The sequence below is a fragment of the Heterodontus francisci genome, chromosome 7 (genome assembly GCF_036365525.1).
Source record: "Heterodontus francisci isolate sHetFra1 chromosome 7, sHetFra1.hap1, whole genome shotgun sequence".
In the NCBI taxonomy this organism is placed as follows: Eukaryota; Metazoa; Chordata; class Chondrichthyes; order Heterodontiformes; family Heterodontidae; genus Heterodontus; species Heterodontus francisci.
Genome location: NC_090377.1, coordinates 136046899 through 136064058, shown reverse-complemented (window position 1 = coordinate 136064058; position 17160 = coordinate 136046899). Strand labels below are relative to the sequence as shown.

At 44.1% G+C, this 17160-nt stretch overlaps 1 protein-coding gene across 1 annotated transcript in view; it reads right to left on the bottom strand.

The window, feature by feature from the left end:
* The window catches only part of cps1 (carbamoyl-phosphate synthase 1, mitochondrial), a 260110-nt gene that overhangs the window by 131832 nt on the left and 111118 nt on the right, over positions 1–17160 (bottom strand). Inside the window, exons 16-18 of the mRNA XM_068036228.1 lie at positions 16878–17006; positions 5531–5675; positions 3903–4113 (exon numbers count right to left, since the gene is read on the bottom strand). Of these exons, the coding sequence (XP_067892329.1) occupies positions 3903–4113; positions 5531–5675; positions 16878–17006 (485 nt within the window). The remainder of the gene's footprint in view (positions 1–3902; positions 4114–5530; positions 5676–16877; positions 17007–17160) is intronic.

Genomic DNA, 17160 nt, shown 5'->3' with positions numbered 1-17160 from the left:
AGGAAAAATAAAATAAATGCTGAGAATGATAAAGACCAAAGTAATAAATTGGAAAGAAGCTGATTTTGAAAAGGATGAGAATGGAAAGAGGGAAAATAAATTGGAAAAGCTTACTGACAAACGCAGAAATACAACAGCTGTGAGAAATATTTAAAACTGTGATCAAGAACAATCTCGGAGAAATAAACGAGCCTGTTGTGACACATCATGGATGAATAAAGAAATAAGGGCAAAATTGAAAGTGAAGAAAAAGGCAGACACTAGGTCGAGAGACAGTAAAGGAGTGAATAACAAAAGGGAATACTCAAAGGTTAGGAAAGTAGTAAAAAAAAAAATTAGGAAGCTAAAGAGAAACTACTAAACTATCAAGGAATATTAAGAGAAATAGTGAAGTATTCTAGACATATAAATGAGAGAAAATAAAATCAGGGTACGGATTAGGCCTTGAAGGGGTACACAAACTCGCAGGTAGCGACAGCAAAATGACTAGCATGGGGGACATGACATGAGAAGAGATGAAAAAAGATATAAAGACATTTAAGATGGAAAGTGGCGGGGAATGACTGATAAACTAAATCAAACTTAGGGAGGATAAAACCCCTGCTCCAGATGGATTGCAGCACGCACGTTAAAAGATAGGGAAGAGATTACAGAGGCACTACTACATATTATGAACAAATCAAAAGAACAGAGCCAGAGAACTGGCAAACAGCAAATATGATTCCTCTATTTACAAAGGGAGATAGAAGAAGTCCAGAGAACTATAGACCAATTAGCGCAACGCCAGGGGTAGGAAAGATGCTCAATGATGTCATAGAAAAACATTTAGAAACCAAAAATACAAAGAAAAGTCACCACCTCTCAGGAAAGACTGAACAGGCTAGAAAAGAGAAGACTAGGGGGTGATCTGATCAAAGTCTTCAAGATTATGAAAGGGTAGATGCAGTGGAACCCAGAGCGTGTCACTAATAAATCCAATAGGAAATTCATGAGAAACTTCTTTATGCAGAGAGAATGGTTAGAATGTGGAACTCAATACCACAAGGAGTAGTTGAGGTGAATGGTAGCAATGCATTTAAAAGGAAGCAATGTAAACACGAGGGAGAAAGATGAAGATGACTAGGAGAGGCTCATGTCGAGCATGAACACAGGCAGAGACCAGGTGGGTTGATTGGCCTGTTTCTGTACTGTAAATACTACAGACTACGTAATATGATGTAGATGGACCCTTCTTTCTTCTGGCATCCTTTATTCTTATTTTAGATTGCCAGCAGCCACACAGTGTATGTCTTTTTGCTTGTTGCATTGTATCAATTGCAGATTAGGCCATCTCTGATCACTACCTTGTATCACACTCTACGCACAACCCCGTTCCAAGCCCCAACCCTACCTCATTCTGTATCTGTCCCTGGAAAAAGCAATCCCTCGATTTACTTACAACTGCACTTTCAAAATTTGCAACTGTCTAGCCTCTGGCCCTCCGGTTGCCAGAACATTTCTGCAGCTACTGATTTGCTCAACCGTACCCTCACCTCCACCTTTGATGCCCTAGTCCCCAATAAAAAAAATTAGTCTCTCTCATCCTGACTGTTCCACTGGTACAGCCCTCCTCTCCACTTCCTTAAGTCCAAGGGATACAGACTCGAAAGGATATGGCGGACAACTGCCAGATCTGGCTGGATCACTTCAAAAGTATCAGGTTCTGCTCCCGTCTGCTAAAACTGCTCACTAATCCAGGTTCATCTTGGAATGCAACGATAACCCCCGGTTTCTTTTCTCTACTGCAAACCATCTTTTTAAACCCCTCTCCCTGTCTTGTCCACCCTCACCTCCAAGAATAAGTGTGAAGAGCTCATGGACCTCTTTGTCACTGAGATCGAGACCATCTGATCAGCTGCCTCTGCCACGTCCCTCTCTTCCACTAGCCCACTGGGCCAAACTTCCTCTAAAGTTCCCCACTGTCTAGCCCTGAACTCGCAGATTTCTCTAGTTTCTCTCCTAGCTATCCTCATGCCCTCTCTGAGCTCATCTTGTTCATGTGACCCACTTCCTGTCCCCTCAATCCTGTTCCCATCAAACTGCTGATCACCCAACTTCCCCTCCTGGTCCCCATGTTAGCTGATATTGTAAACCATTCTCTCTCTTCGGGTGTTGTCCCCCTCTCCTTTAAATCTGCCATCATCTCTGCTCTCCTCAAAAAAAAACACTGTTCTTGCAAACTACTTCCCCATCTCCAACCTCCCTTTTCTCTCCAAAGTCCTTGAATGTGTTGTCGCCTCCCAAATCCATTCCTATCTTTCCCAGAACTCTGTTTGAATCTTTCCAATCAGGTTTCCACCCCTGTCACAGTACCGAAACAGCTCTTATCAAAGTTACAAATGACATCCTATGTGACTGTGACAAAGGTAAGCTTTCCTTCCTTGTCCTTCTCGACCTGTCTGCAGTGTTTGACACGGTTGACCACACCATCCTCCTCCAACACCTCTCCACTGTCATTCAGCTGGGTAAGACTGCTATCACCGGGTTCCATTCTTATCCATCTATTGGTAGACAGAAAATCACCTGCAATGGTTTCTCTTCGTGCCCCCACATTGTTACCTCTGTTATCCCCCACGGATCTATCCTTGGCCCCCAACTATTTCTCATTTACATGCCGCCCCTTGGCGACATCATCTGAAAGCATTGTGTTAGTTTTCGCATGCATGCTGACAACCTTCAGCTCTACCTATAATAAAACAGATGAAAGGTCACAGTCCTGAAATGTTAACTCTGTTTCTCTCTCCACAGATGCTGCCAGACCTACTGAGTATTTCCAGCACTTTGTTTTTATTTCATATTTCCAGCATCTGCAATATTTTTATAAAAGGAAAATACTGCAGATGCTGGAAATCTGAAATAAAAACAAGAAATGCTGGAACCACTCAGCAGGTCTGGCAGCATCTGTGGAAAGAGAAGCAGAAAGAGTTCCGAAGAAGGGTCACTGACCCGAAACGTTAACTCTGCTTCTCTTTCCACAGATGCTGCCAGACCTGCTGAGTGGTTCCAGCATTTCTTGTTTTTCTTATCTGCAATATTTTTATTTTTTTCAGCTCTACCTCATCACCACTTCTCTCAAATCCTCCACTGTTGGGCTCATCTTGACCCCAAGGTGAGCTTTCGACCTTATATTCGCACCATCACTACGACCGCCTATTTCCACCTCTGTAACATTGCCCGATTTCGCCCCTGTCTCAGCTCATCTGCTGCTGAAACCCTCATTCTTGCTTTCATTACCTCTAGACTTGACTATTCAAATGCACTCCTGGTTGGTCTCCCACATTCTACTCTTCGTAAACTTGAGGTCATCCAAAACTCTGCTGCCTGTGACTCAACTTACACCAATTCCCATTCCCCTATCACCCCTGTGCTCACTGACCTACACTAGCTCCCAGTCAAGCAATGTCTTGATTTTAAAATTCTCAACCTTGTTTTCAAATCCCTCCATGGCCTCGCCCCCTCCCTATCTCTGTAATGTCCTCCAGCCCCACAACCCTTTGATAGATCTGCGTTCCTCTAATTCTGGCCTCTTGTGTATCCCTGATTATAATCACTCTACTACTGGTGCTCGCGCCTTCAGTTGCCTGGGCCCAAGCAGTGGAATACCCTCCCCACACCTCTCTGCCTCTCCACCTCACTTTCCTCCTTAAAGAGGCTCCTTAAAACCTACCTCTTTGACCACGCTTTTGGTCATCCGACCTAATATCTCCTTTTGTCGCTCGGTGCCATATTTTGTTTTATAATGGTCCTTGTGCCTTGTGACATTTTATTATGTTAAATGTGCTATATAAATATAAGTTGTTGTTTTTAAGTGTGTTTACATTAAGTGCAACCCTGCCTCCCCCCTCCACTTCACCCCTCCTTACCCAGTGGCCTTGGAGGCCAATGCTGAGCTGCGGGACAGCCGGGCGTTGACTTCGATGATGCAGTATTCCAGGGACAAGGGGTGCAGGGCATACTGAATATTGCACTCTCCTATAATGTTCAAATGACGCACTACCTTGATAGCAGTTTCACGCAGCATATGGTACTCTTCGTTGGACAAGGTCTGACTTGGGGCTACAACAACTGAGTCACCTAAAGCACAAGATTCAAGGTACAGGAGACACAGAATGAGAACCATAGGACAAGCAGCACATGTGAACAGTGTCTGAAACATATTTATTTAACCCAACTGCACAGACACATTCACTCTCATTCATTCCTTCTCAGAGAACTTCTCACTTCCCTCAGTCCTCTTCATCAAATCGCCAACCTGAGCTTGGTATTCCCTTAATCTTCTCTCCCACTCTTCAATTTGAGTGCAGTTCGGAGCTCTGCATTTCAGCCCTTCAACTTGGCCTCTCTATTTAAAAGAAAAGCTTTGTACTTGCAAGTATGAGTCTACAATGTGAACTTGGTTTCAGGGACCAGCTGCAAAACTCATCTTTCCAAAAGGGGATTAATGCTTCAGTCTGGCAGCAGTTCGATCCATTTAAAGACGGCACCAGAATGAAGCAATAGGCACTGAGAGTATTACAGCCTGTGTGGGCCAGGACTGCCCCAGTCACTGCATTTAACAATGGGGTCTCAAAAGGGACAGTTAAGCTTTAGCTTTAGTTTTCAACTGATTCTTGAACTTCTCAACCCCCACCATCTCACATCTGGGTCAGGGCAAGTTGCTTATGCACAAATTCTATCGCATCCCTCACTGCACTGATCTTGCCTGAGATAGAGACTGGGGGGACAGCTGTCCAACATCACAGAGCTTGCCCCGACTGCAAAGGAGCAGCAGAACCCATCTCTTTGCTGACAGCTTCCATCTCTCTTATTTTAACATACCATATTGTCAGTATTACAGTCCAACTGTGACCAGTTAAAGTTCTGCAGCTAAATGAAATAATTAACCTCTGAAAACAAAGCAGGACCTTGCTGATGGCCAAGCTGGTAAAGGGTATCACCCGAGGCTGTGTAGCACCCCGGGTAACGGGCATCACCATGTGTTGTACCGAGCCACACAGCACAGAAGTGGTTCCAGGTTTGTGTGCTGTGTTAGCTAATCAGAGCTGGGATGTCAGGTAGGGGCCACCACCATTGACCTTTGTGTTAGGGAGGAGGCAAAAGAAAAACTTGAAACCAGCTTTCACACTCCAATATGAATTTTCTACAAATCCTAACCTGCCAATCTGCTGCCAGTCACCACCTTAACAAGAGGGAAAACTATAACAAAGAAAGACAGCACACATCAGACTCCTGCTGCTGCTGCTGCTGAAAGCATCAAACTATTTGCAGATTGTACTGAAAACCAACAGAAAACAGATTGCAGACTGCAGTCTGGAGATCAGCGAGGATCAAAAAAAAATGAGTGAATGAAAAAACAAATGGGAGAGCAGTAGTTAGTCAGCTTTACAGGTGAATGCAATGGGAGCTCCACAGTTTGAGGTCCTGACAGAGTTAAGATTCTCAAATCCAACACAAGATTATAGAACAGCCACTTATCCTCTCAGAGTTTTACCTGTATGAATTCCCAAGGGGTCAAAGTTCTCCATGTTACACACAGTGACACAGTTATCAGCTGCATCGCGCACCACCTCATACTCCACCTCCTTCCAGCCCAGCAGTGATTGCTCCACAAGAATTTGATTGGTCATAGCCAAGGCCTAGAGAGAAATTAACAACCGTTAGAAACATAGCACCATCCTTCAAAACCACAAATGAGGAGAACTTTTAAACTGCACCCAGTACAGACCATCTAAGATTTGAATATGTCTGAGGATACAAGAGTTCAGAAGTCGTGGTGAATCTGAATAAAGCCTTGGAAAGACCACAGTTGGAATACAGTTTGCAGTTTTGGGCTCCACTCCATAGGAAGAATGTTAAGGCAGTAGAGAAGGCACAGCACAAGTCACTAGGATGCTGCCTGGTCTGAAGAAATATAAACTCTCAGAAAAGCTTGAAAGAAATGGGGCTGTTTTAGTTAGAATAGGAAACAAAAGAGTGATTTGATAGAGGTGTTTAAAATTGTAAAGGGATAGGAAGAGTAGATGATCTAGAATGAGGGGGCATAGATCCAAGGCGACAATCATATAGTCCAGGTGGGATGGTCCTGAGGGAAGTACAGGTAGAAATAGCAGAGACTCGCGCCACAATCTTTCAGTCCTCCTTATGTATGGCAGTGGTACCAGAGAAATGGAAGGTTGCAAATATTACACCCAGTTTAAAAAAGGGGGGAGGAAGAAACCCGGCAACTACAGGCCAGTCAGTGCAAACGCTGGTGGTGGGGAAACTTTGAGGCACACTAATCTGGGACAAAATTGTCACGTCGAAATATATGGTTTAATAAATGGCAGCTAGCATTGAGTTGTAAAAGGAAAATAGTGTCTAACTAACTTGCTTGAGTTCTTTTACAGAGCATTGGAGAGTTGATGAGGATAGTGTGGATGATGTATGCATGGACTTTCAAAATGTGTTTGATAAAGTACCACATAATAGACTTGTTAGCAAATTTAAACCCCATGAGTAACAGCGTGGATGCAAAATTGGCTAAGGGGCAAAAAGCAGAGAGTAGTGGTGAAAGGTTGTTTTTCAGACTGAGGGAGGTATACAGTGCTGTCCGCCAGGGGTTGTTATTAGGACCACTGCAATTTTGACCTGGACTTGGGTATAATTTCAAAGTTTGCAGATGACACAAACCTTGGAAAAGTGAGAAGGGTAGTATCAGACTTCAGGAGGACAAAAACTGATTAGTGAAATAGGCAGACCCATGGCAGACAAAATTTAACACAGAGAAGTGATGCATTTTACGAGGAAGAATGAAGAGGGACAATATTAAATGGATCAGGCACAGAGAGACCTCGGGTTTCACATACATAAATCTTTGAAGGTGGCAGGACAAGTTGAGAAGACAACTGAAAAGCAGATGGGATCCCTGCTTTATAAAGAGAGGCAGAGAGTACGAAAGGAAGGAATTTGTACTAAACTGTTATAAATCACAGATTAGGCCTCAGCTGGAGTACTGTGTTCAATTCTGGGCATCACACTTTAAGAAGGATGTCAAAGGTGCAGAGGAGATTCACTAGAATCGCATTAGCGTTCAGGGACTTCAGTAATGTGAAGAAGCTGAAGCTTTTCCTCAGAGCAGAGAAGGTTAGGAGATTTAATTGTGGTCAATATTATGAAGGATTTTGATAGAATAAATAGAGATAAACTATTTCCACTGGCAGAAGGGTCAGTAACTAGAGGACGCAGATTTAAGGTAATTGGCAAAAGAAACAAAGGTGAAATTAAAAAGGAAATTAGGAAAGCAAAAACAGGGCATGAAAAATACAGGCAAATAAAATCAAGGAAAATCCAAAGATTTTTAATGGTTACATAAAGAGCAAGAAGATAACTAAAATAAAAAAGAGTAGGGCCTACTGGGGACCATAAGAGTAACCTGCGTGTGGAGGAGGAGGACGTGGGTATGAATCTTAATGAATACTTGGCATCTGTTATCACAAAAGTGAGGGACAATACAGATATTGCAATCAGGGAGGAGGAGATAACAAGGAGGGTTGATGTAGTCTATATGGATTTTAGCAAGGCTTTTGATAAAGGTCCCTCACAAAAGCGAAAGACCAGGGATCCAAGGCGAAGTGGCAATTCGGATCCAAAATTGGCTCAGAGGCAGGAAGCAAAGGGTGATGGTTGATGGGTGACTGGAAGGCTGTTTCCAGTGGGGTTCTGCAGGGCTCAGTACTAGATCCCTTGCTTTTTGTGGTATTTATCAATGATTTGGACTTGAATGTAGGGGTATGATTAAGAAGTTTGCAGACGATATAAAAATTGACTGTGTGGCTGATAATGAAGATGAAAGCTGCAGACTGCAGGAAGATATCAATGGACAAGTCAGGTGGGCAGAACAGTGGCAAACGGAGTTCAATGCGGAGAAGTGTGAGGAAATGTTTATGGATAAGGTTAACAAGTCAGGGCAATACACAATAAAGAGCAGGATACTGAGAAGTGTAGAGGGACAGAGAAACCTTGGAGTGCATGCCCCCAGAATAAGGTGGTCAAAAAGGCAAACAAGATATTGCCCTTATTAATTGAGGCATAGAATATAGAGCTGGGAGGTTATGCTGGAACTGCATAAAATACTAGTTAGGCCACAGTTGGAGTACTGTGTGCAGTTCTGGTCACAGCACTATAGGAAAGAAGTGATTGTACTAGGGAGGGTGCGGAGGAGATTTATGAAGATGTTGCCCGGACTGGAGAATTTTAGTTATGAGGAAAGATTGGATAGGCCAGGGTTGTTTGCTTTGGAACAGAGGAGGCTGAGGGGAGACCTAATTGAAGTGTGTAAAATTATGAGGGATCTAGATAGAGTGGGTGGAAGGCCCTATTCCCCTTGGTTGAGGGGTCCATAATCAGGGGGCATAGATATGGGTAAGAGGTCAAAGGTTTAGAGGGGATTCAAGGGGAAGTCTTTTCAGCCAGATCTGGAACTCACTGCCTGAAAGGATGGTGGAGGCAGAAACCCTCATAACATTTATAAAGGGTTTGGATATGCACTTGAAGTGCAGTAACCTACAGGGCTACAGACCAAGAGCTGGAAAGTAGTATTAGGCTGGATGGCTCCTTCATAGCCAGCATGGACATGATGGGCCAAATGGACCTTCATGCTGCAAATTTCTATGATTTATATGATTCTATGATTCCATGAAGAGATGAGAAAAACTGTATTTATGCAGCGAGTTATGATGAACTGGAATGCATTCCCTGGAAGGGTGTTGGAAGTGAGTTCAGTAGTAATTTTCAAAAGTGAATTGGATAAATACTTGGAGAAAGAAAATTTGTAGGAGTAATTGTGCGGAAGAGTAGGAGAGTGGGATTAATTGGGGATAGCTGTACTGAAGAGCTGGCACAGGCACAGGCACAGGCACAATGAGCTGATGGCCTCCTCCTGTACTCTATGATACTGTTTCCTTTAAATACCAACACTGTTAAAGGTTGTGGCATGAGTTAGTGATTGAAGCAGAGACCATGCCAACATTTATGAATAGGTTAAATAGGTGGTTAAAGGATAGGGGAATAAAGGGATGTGGAAACACGGTGGGACACGTGGGATTGGAATATGCAGCATAAACACCAACATGGGCTGAATATGCCTAATTGCCCTTTCTGTACTGCCATTCCCATGCAATTCTATATAAAAGCAAAAGGTGTGGGAGCCAACAAAAATATTGGAAAATAGCTCAGTCAGCATCTGAGAGAGAGACAACTGTCCTGGTTTCTAATCTTCAGCTGCTGTCTGCTGGGTTTGTGGTGCATTAACTGTAGTGAGGCCCCACACACATCTTGCAAAACCCAGGCAAAGCAAGAGCAAACGTCCTCTGGGCAGACTGTTTGTACTTCTTTTTTTTTTATAAGCAGATGCTACTGTAGCGCTGAAACCAATACAGGAGCAACAAGTGTCATAAGTACACGGCCAGGCCCAGGCTAGGATGCACCTTTAAAAGACTGACCAAAGCACAGAGCGGTCAAACAGCTGGTAGTGGTGAATGAAGTGGTGTTAGACGCAGAACAAGATGTCAAGTGCTACACGAGGTCCAGCGCTAAATTAGGCTGCTATCAAAGACAGAATCAATCAATCACTGCAACGCACAGCTCCCTGCATTGGCAGAGGTTGGCCTTCCACATCCTCCAATCAGACATCAATACATGACATTAGGAGGCATACTGGGGAAGCAGAAAATATAAAGGAATATCTTGGATGAGAAAGGGTTGGGTGAAGGCATTGCATGATATAGCACTGTGTCACACACAGCAGGGGATCCCTGCTCCCCCCCACCTGACGATCCTTATCTCAGCTTGCACTCCACAATTATCTTCAGCAAGAAAGAAAAATCACCCAGGCAGGACAATGTATAGACAACAGGGGGTGTGCCTCATGGCCCCCAAGACTTGGGATGGCGGGGGCAAGTGGGTACTAGGCTAGGCTCATGTGCAATGTGCACTGTCCAGTCAACTTTACTGGAAAGTGCACATGGATGCTGTGTTGTAGTGACAGTCAAGAGAGGTCCGACTTTGGCAGGAATGGCCTTTATGTTTGAGTAGCCTGCTAGTACACTCTTGCTCGCTTGCTCATGGAGAATGAACGCTTGGGTGAGATACCAAAGAGCTGCCAGTCACTACAATACTGCACCTCAGTAAGAGACAGGCCTGTGAAACATGGGGAAATTGGGGGAAAAGGAAATATTACGTGTGTATATGCACCATGGTTAGATGAGAGCAACAATTGGGAATGGGAAGGTTCCCAATCAGACAAGGAGGAGCTTTGAGACAGTGAAGACCAAGAGCAATTTAAATAGCGATCAAGACTCAGTCCACATAGAAGTAACCAAGAACAAGTTACATTGGTAATTATTTTAATCCAAGGACAACCTCACTTGGCATCAGTACACCTGGACAAAAATAAAAAGTAAACCAGGTTGGCTCCTATTCTGTATAGTTATACACTGGCCTCCTCTAGAATCATAGAAGGTGGCCATTTGATCCATTGTGCCTGGGTCAGCTCTGTGGAAGAGTTATCCAATTAATCCCACTTCCCTACTCTTTCCCAAAGCTCTGCAAATTTTTCTCCTCCAACTATTTATTCCCTTTTGAAAGTTACTGTTGAATTTGCTCACACCCTATCCCCAAGATCATACCTCATTGCATAAAGATATTCCCATCTTGCCTCTGGCTCTTTTGCAAATTAGGTTAAATTTGTAAAATTTGTTACATTTCTCTCCAGAAGCACCGCCTCACCTCATCTCAAAGCTGTTCTACTCCGCAGTTTCATTTCATCCTTCATCTCATCCGACGCATTAACAAAAAACTTTTTTTCTTCCTTTCAGGTGTTAAGGAACAAAAGCTCCAGCAGCTGATAGGGTCTAATGCCCCTCCAGATCCTTCTTCCCTTCACTTCCCTCTGACCCGACCCCTTCTGATCTGACCCCTTGCCGTGTATTCACTATACCCTCTGACCTCCCCTTCTCTGACGCTGAGCGTTCTGTACTCAGCAAAGATCTCAGTTTTATCCCCTTACGCCCCCACCTCAATGAATTTCGCACTCGGCATGATGTTGAGCTCTTCTTCCTTCGCCTCCGCCTCCGGGCTCACTTCTTTGACCAGGAGTCCTCCCCCTGACCAGCAGACCCATTCACGCGCCTCCAGCATTCTCCCTCTACCTGGACCCCTCCCCCTGGCCTCTTACTCGTTCTTGATCTTTTCATTGAAAACTGTCAGCGAGACATTGGTCATCTCAATTTCTCTGCCTCCCTCACTCACTCGAACCTGTGCCCCTCTGAACTTGAGGCATTCTGTTCTCTCAGGTCTAACCCCGAGATGGTCATCAAACCTGCAGACAAGGGTGGTGCTGTTGTTGTATGGCGTACTGACCTCTACCTTGTAGAGGCTCAGCGCCAACTTTCAGACACTTCTTCCTACCTCCCCCGGACCATGACCCCACCACCGAACATTAAGCAACTGTCCACAGGACTGTGACTGACCTCATCTCCTCTGGAGATCTTCCCTCTACAGCTTCAAACCTCATAGTCCCGCAACACCGGACAGCCCGCTTCTACCTCCTTCCCAAAATCCACAAACGGGACTGTCCCGGCAGACCCTTTGTATCAGCCTGCTCCTGCCCCACTGAACTTATTTCTTCCTATCTTGACTCTATCTTTTCTGTCCTGGTCCAGTCTCTTCCCACCTACATCTGTGACTCTTCTGACGCCCTACGTCATTTTGACAATTTCCAGCTTCCTGGCCCCAACCGCCTCCTCTTCACTATGGACGTCCAATCTCTCTACACCTCCATCCCCCACCAGGATGGTTTGAGGGCTCTCCGCTTCTTCCTTGAACAGAGGCCCAACCAGTCCCGATCCACCACCACCCTCCTCCGCCTGGCTGAACTGGTTCTCACATTGAACAACTTCTCCATCAACTCCACTCACTTCCTTCAAATAAAAGGTGTCACTATGGGTACCCGCATGGGTCCTAGTTATGCCTGTCTTTTTGTGGGATATGTCGAACATTCCTTGTTCCAGTCCTACTTAGGCCCCCTCCCCCAACTCTTTTTCCGGTATATTGATGACTGTATCGGTGCCGTTTTCTGCTCCCGCCCCGAACTGGAAAACCTTATCAACTTTGCTTCTAATTTGCTCCCTTCTCTCACCTTCACATGGTCATCGCCGACACCTCCCTTCCCTTCCTCGACTTCTCTGTCTCCATCTCTGGGGATAGGTTGTCTACTAATATCCATTATAAGCCCACCGACTCCCACAGCTACCTCGACTACACTTCTTCACACCCTGCCTCCTGTAAGGACTCCATTCCATTCTCCCAGTTTCTCCGTCTCCGACGCATCTGCTCTGATGATGCTACCTTCCATGGCAGTGCTTCTGATATGTCTTCCTTTTTCCTCAACCGAGGATTCCCCCCCACTGTGGTTCACAGGGCCTTCAACCGTGTCCGGCCCATTTCCCACACCTCTACCCTCACCCCTTCCCCTCCCTCCCAGAACCGTGACAGGGTTCCCCTTGTCCTCACTTTCCACCCCATCAGCCTCCATATCCAAAGGATCATCCTCCGCCATTTCCGCCACCTCCAGCGTGATGCCACTACCAAACGCATCTTCCCCTCCCTTCCCCTGTCAGCATTCCAAAGGTATCGTTCCCTCCATTACCCCCACCACCTCATCCCCTTCCCACGGCCCCTTCCCCTGCAATGCAGGAGGTGTAATACCATTTACCTCCTCTCTCCTCACTATCCAAAGCCCCAAACACTCCTGTCAGGTGAAGCAGCAATTTACTTGTACTTCTTTCAATGTAGTATACTGTATTCGCTGCTCAGAATGTGGTCTCCTCTACATTGGGGAGACCAAACGCAAACTGGGTGACCACTTTGCAGAACACCTCTGCTCAGTCCAAAAGCATGACCCTGAGCTTCCATTTGCTTTCCATTTCAACACTCACCCTGCTCTCATGCTCACATCTCTATCCTGGGATTGCTGCAGTGTTACAGCGAACATCAACGCAAGCTTGAGGAACAGTATCTCACTTACCGATTAGGCACACTACAGCCTGCTGGACTGAACATTGAGTTCACTAATTTCAGAGCATGACAGGCCCCCCATTATACTTTTATTTTTAGTTATTTTTCCTTTTTTTGGTGTGTTTATTTTATTTTATCTTAGTTTTTTCAGTTTGCTTGCCCACTTTTTTTTTCATGTTCGTACTTGCATATGTTCAGTTTTCAGTCCATTAACACCCTATCTGTATTAATGCTTTGTCTTTCAACACACCATTAACATATTGTTTGCCTTTGCTCCATGACCTTCTGGTCAGCTATTCTGTGACCTTGTCCTACCTACACCTTCTCCTTTGTTATCTCTTGCCCCACCCCTGCTTTACTTGCTTAAAACCTTTCACATTTCTAATATTTGCCAGTTCTGAAGAAGGGTCACTGACCTGAAACGTTAACTCTGCTTCGCTCTCCACAGATGCTGCCAGACTTGCTGAGTATTTCCAGCGTTTCTTGTTTTTATTTTAGGTTAAATTTGTATCCTTCGGTTACTAACTCAGTGGAAACAGTTCCTCCTTATTTGCTCTAACAAAACCCTTCATAACTTTGAGCACCTCCATTAAATCTCCTCTTTACCTTTCCTGCTCAAAGGAGAACTCCAGTTTCACGTCCTTCATCTGTCGTACCAGTCTGGTAAATCTCTTCTGCACCCTCTCTAAGGCCTTAACATCCTTCCTGAAGCTTGAAATTGGCCACAACACTCCAGTTGAGGCCTAACCAATGACTAATAAAGGTTTAGTATAAGTCCCTTGCTTTTGGACTCTTATGCCGCTATATACAAAGACAAAGACTCCATATGCATTTTATTTCATAAAAACAGCCTGATCAACTTGGCCTGCCACCTAGGATTTGTGTACATGCACGCCTAGGTTTCTCTGACCGTGCCCCCTTTAAAATTGTACCACACAGTTTATATTGCCTCTCCTCTTTCATCACTTCACACTTCCCTGCATTGAATGCAATCTGCCACGTGTCTGCCTATTTCACCAATCTGTCTACGTCCTCCTGAAGTCTGTTACAGTCCTCTACGTTTCGTGTCATCTTCAAATTTTGAAATGACGCCCTCGATACCAAAGTGCAGGTCTTTACTATATAATCAAAAAGAGCTCCACTGGCAAAGAGTTGGAAAGAAGTTTGCAAACAGAAATCCAATTGGCTGTGATGTTCTCCGCAGTTAAATGGCCTTTGTAAACAGGCTATGTAAATCTTACTCCAAAAACAGCCCATGCCCTCCCCCCCCCCACCCCCACTGTTTGAACAGAATGTTGTAAATATTTGGACTCATGTTTCTCGCCTGTCCGTTTCTCAGTATGTATTTTGAGATTGCCTGCTATGCTGAGCACTGAGAGTCAGTGAACCCAATCTATCACAACACCTGTCGCACAGCAATTCTACAGCCTTGTTCAAAACTCTGGTCATCTTTCCTTCTCACAACACCAAGATCTCACTCCACAGCGGACAATTTTCACCAACAAGCCCAGTCAGTAACATACAAATAATTGTCATGGTACAAAGGCCATTTCTGGGTTCAGCAATGTTTTCAAATGATGGTTATCGTAAACACTAAAAAGTTGCATTTCCCTCAGTACGTACAGACGCTGAGCCTGAATGGGACAGGTGGCATTCGACAGATGAAATACATTTACTGGAGTTGAACTGGTGCTGGGCAATTGATCAGGCTGCAGGAAACCATTCTGACACGCTCGTATGTTTGTGATATGTTACATTCATGCAATACACATTTTCCCAGCAGTACTGTACATCACCCTATTAGTATTTGTAGGCTTAAGAGACAAACAGAAACATGTCTATTCAATGTACAGCACATTGTTTTGAAGAGAGCAGACAAACCTGTAATTGCGGGATGAAACACAACAAAAGCAAAATGCTGGAAATCTGAAAATAAAAACAGGAAGTGCCGGAAATACTCAGAAGACAACTCATATTTGACTCAAAACCTTAACTCTGTTTCTCTCTCCACAGATGCTGCCTGACCTGCTGAGTATTTCCAGCATTTTGTTTTTATTTCAGATTTTCAGAATTTGCTGTATTTCGCTTTTGGGTTATGTTGGGGATAATTAGACTGAAAGATGAACAAAGCCAGGGCTTAGTGTACATGCTATCCCTATAATTAGACAATAAGGTGATGGCTGTAGGTCAATGATTGGTCTATGAAATTTAGTGGTTCTGTATTATAAAAAGGGATATAAAAAGAGGGGCCAAACAGACAAGAAGGTGTAGAAGATTTCAAGAGACATTCAGGGGACAAGCCAAGGGTTCAGGTCAAGGGATGCAGGCACTTGTTACTGTGACTTTTACACAAGGTATAAGCAGGGTAATATAACTCTCAATTATACCTTGTAAACTACTGCTCAGATACAGTAAGGCATCATGTCTTTCCTGTGCTGAATAAAATTTAGTCACTGCCACTAATATGAGGTAATGTCAAATCATTAGCTATTAAGGTATATCAAAAAGAAATCCCAACACCCTCCCTACACCAAAGGTGCTGACTCCTTGCAATGATTCTCAGCATTTGGCCCTTCACCACATTCACCAAGAGTCAACCACACTGCTGTGGGTCTGGAGTTACATGTAGGCCAGACCAGGTAAGGTCGGCAGATTTCCTTCCCTAAAGGACATGAGTGAACCAAATGGGTTTTTACAAGACACCAGTAGTTTCATGGTCACCATTACAGATTCTTTTTTTTTACTCCAGATTTATTTAATGAACTAAATTTAAATGCCGTTATGAGATTTGAACTCATGACTCCAGATCATTAGTCCTGGCCTATTAGTCAGTAACTTAGCTACTATGTTACTAAATTGGTGGAATCTTATTAACCTCAATGCAAGCAATTATGTAATACAATAGAAAAATTTAAATACAACCCTCACCTCTTACAATGGGCACGTTCGTGTCAGTGTGATATGGGTGCTATAACATTTAGCAAGTGAACACCCTATTAAGACTTCTAGTAAGACAGTATTGCAAGTGGAAGGAGCATTGCTCAGCTCTAGGCGTCAGCGGAGAATATTGACACATGTAAGGAATCATTAGAATACCCAAAGGATGTTTAACGTCTCTGACTAGGTGTTGCCTGAGTTTGCTACTTAGCCCGAAAGTAGCTGTTAAGTCTTTGCAACAGATTACATCATTAAAGAAACAGCCCATTGGGTTAATTAGGCAGAAAATGTGAGTTACTATTTACAGGGCATGATGTCTTTAACAAAGGCCCAGCTTAATTGGTGAAAGAATTGCTTCTAGCTTTTTTTGGGAGGCTATCAAATTGAATAATAAAATATACATTTAGGCCAGCAAAATAAATAGGTCTTCAAATGATGTAGTTTTTAATATTACCCATACTGAGTGTGTAAGCACAGCAGTCTCTGCCTGATAGAAACGGTGCGGTAAAGACTCTATAATTGACAACTCTGAAATTGATGGTACTGTAATAGTTAATACAACAAACTGAAGTTAGTTTTATCAAAACTCCTCTGACCTGCGTTTCAACAACAGCCTAGGATTGCTAACAAGTTTTACCATTTTAAAAGAAATTTCCTAATAAACAGAGGTGATGACGGATATAACAGTCAGGCTGAGCATGGGTTGAAACACCCAGTCAAAATCAGCCTGAGCAAACAGCTGTCAGACGACAGCATTCACTGGCAGCCTCACAACACCGAGCGTTCACCGGCAGCCTCGCAACACAGCTTCTCATTGGTCAACACGCAGGTTAGGAAATGTCACTTACTTTACCAGCAATTTCATTGAGTTTTTCTTTGTCGTTGCACAGACCTGAGCCAAGGCCACCGAGCGCGTAAGCTGACCGCACCATGACAGGATATCCAATCTTCTCTGCTGCCTGGAAGGCGTCCTCCAGCTGCAGATTTAAAGAGTCATTAGTAGAGTCTCGAACAGACGACTTCACTCCTCAAATACAACTTGTCAAACATAAACACCATCAGCCTCACTCCAAAATCAAGCCTTCCACCATTCAAGCACTTCAACTTTTGCTACTATGTGCAGCCGACACA